The sequence below is a fragment of the Hordeum vulgare genome, chromosome 6H, assembly GCF_904849725.1.
Source record: "Hordeum vulgare subsp. vulgare chromosome 6H, MorexV3_pseudomolecules_assembly, whole genome shotgun sequence".
In the NCBI taxonomy this organism is placed as follows: Eukaryota; Viridiplantae; Streptophyta; class Magnoliopsida; order Poales; family Poaceae; genus Hordeum; species Hordeum vulgare.
In genome coordinates this window covers 543,758,003-543,765,886 of record NC_058523.1, presented here as the reverse complement: position 1 = coordinate 543,765,886, position 7,884 = coordinate 543,758,003, and the positions used below count along the sequence as shown (strand labels likewise).

The following is a 7,884-nucleotide window of genomic DNA, read 5'->3' as shown; positions in this document are numbered from 1 at the left end:
AATGTATGGTTGGATGATTAAAGGGACACTGATATCCTCAATCCAGTAGGATTCAAGTCATGGTGTTTGAAATATTTCTGAATTTATATCAAGATTTTTGACGATGCGCTTTCAGTGGAAGGAGACATTTCCATCGACGACAAGGCGTATACAGTGACTTCGTAAATCTCAACATGATATGCGAGCTTAGTCTTTCGAAGGTGCTCATAAAGATAGGATATGCGTGTGTGTGTTCATATGGGTGAATGTATGCGCGTGTATATAAACACTTGCTTCTGTACTGTGTTAAAAAAAAGATATGAACAACGTGATCAATGACCTCAGTTCTTTTGATGGTTTATACAGTAAACCATCCCTTCCTCGCTTTCTCATACCATCTTTCCCAGTTGTTGGGGCTTATAAATTATTACCCTGCAATCAATTTATACACCCCCTTTCCAATGAACAGGTGAAGCGGGTTATTTTCTAATCTAGTGAAGGGAAGCTTCTTTTTTAAACCATTCCAAGAATTGTGTCGTTTACCTACGATGTGCTAGCAGCTACGGTGTTAGAGCTAAGAACAATGGAGACCTTCATATATGTTAAGGGTTTTACGATCAAGAGTGGTTCTTAGGGTCTTCCTACGACGTGGTAGAGCCTACAACGACATAGTCAACAGTGAAGACAACCAAAGATATCGAAGGTTTATGATCGGGAGTGGCAAGGGTATAGATTTCAACAAAGTCTTTCCCAGCCGAGTTTCAATGAAGTAGAAGCAAAGGGGTAAATATAAGGCTAAATCCAACGTCGTCGGTTTCCGATCACGACAATCCAGAAGAGGCAACATTCCTATGTAAACAAGGTTTGATATGGGAGGGGAAGAAAATTATGCAAGGACAAGGAGATGCCACATCAATTTTTTGCCTAGTTAAAATAAAGTGAAGAGGAGAGAAAAGATAGACGAGTTGTAGAATTAAAGATACAAACTACTCCCTCCATCACAGTCTAGGCCCTTCCAATGCATTAATGCTAACTGTTAAAGGGTGTCACATAGATAAAAAAAATGATGTGACAAAACAATTAAAAAGAAAAAAAGAGTATTATTTTTGCATGTGTGTCAAGATCGTCAATTTGATCAACTTAATAAGAGGCATATAATACAAAAAATATATCATTAGAAACATCAGATGTTCTATTTTCTAATGATATTTTTTATATTAAATTACTAATTTTATATAAGTTAAATTGACAACCTAAACACACATGACTTTTTTTGGCAGGAGAGCTGCCAAGGAGTATTAGACATACACCTGGTTGTAGGCTGGGAGGCCGCTTACCATGCTCTTCGGCTGTCAGCTATGCGATATCAGTGACGGAAATTTCTTCCAATTTGGATTGCAGACATGGCAACGCCAGCCAAAAAAGGCATCACAATCACCCTATATATGATAAAATGAAGTAACTTGTACTTATCCCGTTTGTTCCTCAATCCATTCGCCTGATGATAACAGGACGGGGGAGAGCTGAGACCTCGGATCAACAAACATTCTGTTGCTACAGAATAAGGAAAACATGCAGCTATGTCAAGCGACTGGTTATTACATAAGAAGTGGATCAAAAAATTACAACACTGCAAAGACCGGGCTGGGCCGAGACATGTGGAGCCTCTGTGCCTGTCGACCCGATGGATTCTACCGCCAACGGAGTTCTCAAGGCCAAAGGGAAGGAGAAGAGTGTGGAGAGTCATCATCTGCCCCGCGCAGCGGAGCTCTACGCCTTCATCTTTCTCTTCCTCTTGCTCTTGCTCTTCTTCGACTGCGCCTTGCTCGGCTGGGTCTTCTTGTAGTCGGGCGCCTTGTACTCGGGCGTGTCGCGGAGCCCCAGCTTCGACAGGACGAGGCAGTACGAGTCCCAGTCGGTCCTACGCAGGTACTTGAGGTACTTCTTCCTTCTCTGGACCATGTCCTGGAGCCCCTTTCGAGAGTGCTTGTCCTGCATCACAGAGGAGCCGACGAGTCACTTGACCAAACCGACGTTTGTGCGATTCCAGATGTGGTGTGAAGGTAAAAAAAGCGATACAGCATGGGTATTGACAAGGGATGTTCAACATTGCACGTACCTTTTTGTGTAGAACAGTTGACAAGTGCTTGATTTTTAGTGTCAGTTGGGCTACTGAAAACACAAAGACGCGGCATATCAGTAACACACACTATGCGCCTACAAAAGGTGCAAGCAGAGCCAAAACGACATAAAATACTCAACAGAAAATAAATCACCACTGCTCAAGACCTCAAGAAGGTATTTAGTTCCGGGAGTACATGTACAAGCTGCTTCCTACAGCTATAAGGATAGTGAAAGAAGATTGCCAACTAGCCATAGAGAAGTGAAGAAACTTAGGAGTGGTAGGTATGACGATATGTTCCAAAGTACGGCAAATAAGAACTTGCACTATCCAAAATCTAGAAGAACCAGAATTTCGAAACAATATTCAGCCAGACTTCTTTTTGACTAATCAATTACTACTAGCTACAGAAGAATAGGAAAAGAAATAACATGTTACCATCCAAAACATAATGTTGAGGTTAACTGAACCATAGCTTCAGTTGAATTAACTGAATCATGTCTCCATTATATTACATTACAGTTCACAAAAATACTAGCTGTTCAAGTTGAATTCTGAATACTCCTTGCTGCTATGTCTAACACAGGCTATATCAGCTCCTCAGGCAAAAAGAAATCCTCAAGTTAGTCCTAACCCTCTATCAAAATCATGGCCGCCTTCTTTTCCAGACACAAAGGTGATACAAAATGTAACAATTACTCCCTCTAAAGAAATATAAGAGCGTTTAGATCACTAAAATAGTGATCTAAATGCTCTTACATTTCTTTACGGAAGGAGTTCTAATTATCAATATTACACTAGTTATGGCACAACAGTGCGACACTGTTGGCAAGTCTGTGTTCTACTATCTGTCACAGTTTTCTGGTATGTCATGCAAGTCTGTGTTCTATATTGGCAAGTCAGTGTGTTCTAACTATACGTCACAGTTTTCCAGTATTATGCAAGCAAAGGGTAAGAAATTTACTTTGAACTCGTGCGGAACCACAGTCATTCTCGGACATCTTGAACTCATCCCTGACCTTCTGAAGCTCCAATTTCATCTTCTCTTCGCCCGACATGTGGTCAGGATGGAAATACTGAAGACAGCAGGCAACGATAATCATCAGTCAATCGCACTCTCAGAGCAGATACAAACAGGGGAGAAGTCCTCCCACCAACAGAAAATAGATGAAAAATGAGAAGGCCAATCTCACCCTCTCTAGCAACTCTTCCTGCGGCGGAAGATTGCTCAGCATGTACTCCGGCAGCGGCTTTCCACCGATATTTGCAAATAGGGCCCAATGCTGGACTGCTCCCGATCAAGCACAATACATCACAAGCTCGTCAGTTCCATTGCCCGAAGGCAAAAGCGGTGAATGTAAAGGAAAAACAAGCAATGGTGGGCGGGATTACCACTTCTGACATGCTTCTTGTGCTCTTTCTGATCTCTATCGAGGGTCCCTAAGCTCTGCACGACAACACCAAAGGTGCCGCCCAACCGCGAGTCCGGGTTGCTCTTCTCCTGCTCCACGATCTTGGCGATCCGACCCTGCAGCTCCTCGAGAGAGAACCACTCCTTCCCGTCCTTCCCTGCGTCAGCCGGCCGGAGGTCCCTGAGCATCTTGCCAAGATCTTCGGGGGTGTATTGATTGGTGAGCAAAACGCCGTCGTCCTCGTCATCCTTCGCCTCCCCGGGATGCGGCTTCCCGGCCCTCTGGCGCAACTCCTTCCCGAAGATGTTCTCCGGCGTGTTGTTGAGGAACCGCAAAGGCGGCTGGCGCTGCCTGTCATGCTGCGGGTCGAGCTTGCGGATGCTCTCGCGGATGTTGGCGAAGCTGAGGCTGAACGGTTTGCCGTCGCCGGCGTTGGGGGCTCCTCCCTGGGGGCGACCCGCCTGGTTGGCGCCGCTGCTCTTGAGCAAATCCTGGAACGACGGGTTGGCGCCTCTGCCGCCCACGCCGGGGCCGGATAAGCGGGGGGAGACGGCGCGATAGGACTCGAGGGTGCGCTTGATGTCGTCGAGGCCGAGGGGAGGGGCCGCGGGCGGCGCGCCGGGGCGGAGCGGGTTGGCCGGGATCCGGCGCGGTGGGGGCGACGCCGGGGACGACTTCAGGCGGTCGCGGATGTCGAGGAAGAGCGAAGACGCGGCCGGCTTCTGGGGTCCCTCGCCGTGGTTCGGGGGCTGGTGGCGCGCGGAGGCGGCGGGGTCGTCGGAGGGCGGCGGCGGTGGGGGAGGGAAGGGAGGGTTGTTGTTGTTGGAGGACGAGGAGGAGAAGGAGGAGGAGGGGCGGGGCACGTGGAGGAGGGGCTTCCTGCTCGGGTTGATCAGCCGGAGCGCCATGGCGGCGGCGGCGCGGCGGGAGGTGGGGCTTCACTCCTTCCTCCTCCTCCTCCTCCTCCTCCTCGATGGACGTGGTGTAGGGTTTTGGGGGAGGGGAATGAGTCAGTGGAGTGGTCGAGCGATCGGCCATTTGCGGCCTGCTGCGAAGACGCGTGCAGTGGGCTGACTTCGGCCCAATACGGCCGTAGATAGAGTTTCTGTGTCTGCGGACCTAACAAACCCACCCTGTAGGGCGGCCCAGCAGAAAACCTACGCCTAGGCCCGATAAGCGGGTGGTGTTCGTCCCCCACTTCCTCCGGGGACTGGACTTCCCGCTTCACCCCTTCGTGAGGGGTCTGATGTTTTATTATGGTATAATACTTCCACGATCTTTCCTCGAATTTTCTTGTGCACATCTTCATCTTCATCATCATTTGCGAGGCCTTCCCGCGGGTTCATCCACACTTCGGTATTTGGCTCAAAGTCTTCAATGGCAAGCTAAAGTCGGTCGGCAGCCAGCACGCCGATTGTGGCGGGCTGTGATAAGCAAGATCTGTCACGTGCCATGGACAGAGGGCACACTGATCGACACCATCAAGGGCTGGTAGGAGTGGTTCTACATCACACAGCCACGAGAAGAAAACTGGATGAGGCTTGACGAGTTCAAATTCGGACCCCGAGTGAGGCTAACCTCATGAATCAGGAAGGGTCTGGACTGGGGATCAGCTTCGGATGTGAAGTTGCTGGAAAAGCGCATCAAACAATTGGTGGCGTCAAACATCCAACTCACCGATGTAGTCCAGGTCATGCTCCATCGCCACATTCTTCCGTGCCAGCACCGGGATAACCCAATGTGGTCTCACAAGCCCGACGACCCATGGACGGTGCTCGAGTTCTACCACACCACCCATGAAAACTTGTGGCGGATACTACTCAAACCGCAGCAAGAGTGGCTGCCCGAGGACGAAGTCACCGGCTTGGACGTCGATACTCCCTCATTGAAGGTGCGTCCGAGCTCTTTATACTTACTCAAATTTCTAGTTTTATTGAAGGTCTTACTATCCCCCCTTCTTTGCAGGATTGGCTGGAACTGGCTGAGAAAATAGACGGCCCAGCTCCCCTGCCTGAGGAACCCCGGCACTAGTAGAAAACATGATTTACGTTTGGATTATTAGTCTCGGTTTGCTCTTGAACCGGGACTAATGTGACCATTAGTCCCGGTTCGTGAGGAATGCTTTTAGTCCTGGTTGGTGTTACCAACCGGGACTAACGAGGTGGTGGCAGGGTTTTGTCAGGCTGGGGCCCCTGCGAGAGCCATTAGTCTCGGTTGGTAATACAAACCGGGACTACATATAGGTCTTTAGTCCCGATTTGTATCACAAACCGGGACTAAAAGTATCCCTATATATACTACTTCGTCCAGCCCGAGCCCAAGCTCTCCATTTTCCCCTTTCTCTCCTCTGTTTTCTTGCCTTGCTCGAGTTCATCCTCCATTTTTTCATAGATTTGTCAAGATTTGAGGCACCCCATCCAATCCAAGTGTTCACAAAGGTTAGCAACTTTGTCCTTTTATCTCTCATTGCTAAATGCTCCACAATTAGATAGTGATGTGTGGGTTTTAGTCTGGGAGTAATCATGTGGGAGTTTATTTGATTATATGCAATTTGAGCTCAAATTAACTTCTTAGTTTGCATATGTGTAGGTGTGGTTTACTTAGTGCCTTCCCGTCTCCGTCCTAACCACAGTCGATCGCCCGCACCGTCTCGTCACCGGAACCACCTTGGTGACCCTCTTGTTCTTATCCTTTTTATTCCAAAAAATCTTATTTTTGTATGATTTAGATAGTTTTATTACCTGTATGATTTTGTTATACATAGTGTCATGGTCTTGATATCCGTCCCCGTTGATCCTCGTCCGGTTTATGATTCGGATGTGGTATATTCTCTTTTATAACTATTTGTTGCATTTCTTGTTTATATGACAATTATGCCCATCAAGTTGACATAGATATTTTTATCCAGGACGTGTGTGAAGCGGAAATTGCAACCGACCCTCTTGTCGAGAATTTAAATTTAGTTGAAAAAGAAAAAGAGTATATAAAAGAAAAAATAAAAAGAATTGAAGAAGAGAAGATGAAATTGGAGTTGTATGTTGCCGATGTCGTCGATGATCACAAGATCAATATGGATGCAATGCGCTTGAAGATTATAAGGATTAGAAAATATGCCCTTAATAAAGAGGCTTGGTATCACTATGTTGTTGGGTAAATTGTTACCTTAGTTGTGATCTTGATCGCATTTGTTGTTGCATTTAAATGCTTTAGCTAGAAACTCTTGTATGTTGTTTTATGAGAATAAGTGTGTATGAACCTTATGTGTGAACTTGTATTAATTTGATCTTTTCGGTCTTGTGTAATGAATATGAACCGGCAATGAATGTACGATGACTGACGCTCTCCCGAGTTCATTAATGGCTTGTAGAGTTTTCTGCGTACGGCTGAGGCAAACCAGCGGGATGGTTTTATGTGTTGTCCATGTGTTGTGTGTAAGAATGATAAAACATACTCTGCGTCAAGAGTCATTCACGTCCACCTGTTTACGTCTGGTTTCATGTCCGGCTATAACTGTTAGACCAAGCACGGAGAAAGAGGGGTTCTATTGAAAGAGAATGAAGAAGAAGAGGATGATGATGGCTATCCTTCGTTCCCTGAACACGATGGTACTACAATGGGGGAAGAAGCTGAAGTAGAGGCACCGGATGAGCCCGCTGATGATCTTGGTTGGGCCATTGCTGATGCAAATAGAAACTGTGGAAGTGAAAAGGAGAAGCAGAAGTTGAAGCGCATGTTAGAGGATCACAAGAAATTGTTGTACCACACTGGAGTTGACAAGAAGAAGTTGGGTACCACACTGGAGTTGCTGCAATGGAAGGCAGAGAATGGTGTATCTGACAAGGGTTTTGAAAATTTGTTGAAATTGTTAAACAAGATGCTTCCAAAGGACAACGAATTGCCCAACAGTACGTATGAATCAAAGAAGGCTATCTGCCTAGTAGGACTAGAGGTGCAGAAGATATATGCATGCCCTGATGACTGCATACTGTACCGTGATGAGGAGTGCGAGAATTTGAATGCATGCCCGGTATGCGGTACCGAGCTCTATAAGATCGACCGCGACGACCCTGGTGATGATGTTGAGGTCCAGCGCCCAAGGAAGAGGATTCCTGCCAAGGTGATGTGTGCTACCTCTTGAGCTTGTGTTGGTTTTTCCCTTGAAGAGGAAAGGGTAATGCAGCACAGTAGCAGTAAGTATTTCCCTCAGTTTGAGAACCAAGGTATCAATCCAGTAGGAATATCAAGGCAAGTCTCCAAAGTACCTACGCAAAAACAGCAAACTCGCACCCAACGCTACAAAGGGGTTGTCAATCCCTTCACGATTGATTGCAAGGTGAGATCTGAAGGCGGAAAGTGCAACAAAGTAAAAGT

At 46.8% G+C, this 7,884-nt stretch overlaps 1 protein-coding gene across 1 annotated transcript; it reads right to left on the bottom strand.

Moving 5' to 3' along the window:
* Positions 1-1,399: 1,399 nt before the first annotated feature.
* Positions 1,400-4,500, bottom strand: LOC123401727. Its single transcript, XM_045095582.1, has 5 exons — positions 3,494-4,500; positions 3,295-3,389; positions 3,066-3,177; positions 2,099-2,151; positions 1,400-1,971 (listed from the first exon to the last, which is right to left on the bottom strand). Exons 1-5 carry the CDS (start codon positions 4,419-4,421, stop codon positions 1,750-1,752), a joined length of 1,410 nt encoding a protein of 469 aa, XP_044951517.1. The 5' UTR covers positions 4,422-4,500; the 3' UTR covers positions 1,400-1,749.
* Positions 4,501-7,884: the final 3,384 nt, after the last annotated feature.

Excerpts from the sequence above, each read along its gene's own strand:
- LOC123401727 (XM_045095582.1), bottom strand. The coding sequence starts at position 4,421 with ATGGCGCTCCGGCTGATCAACCCGAGCAGGAAGCCCCTCCTCCACGTG. Across the intron at positions 3,390-3,493 it reads CAAGAAGCATGTCAGAAGTG|TCCAGCATTGGGCCCTATTT; the intron begins GTAATCCCGCCC and ends GATCGGGAGCAG. Across the intron at positions 3,178-3,294 it reads AGGAAGAGTTGCTAGAGAGG|TATTTCCATCCTGACCACAT; the intron begins GTGAGATTGGCC and ends TGCTGTCTTCAG.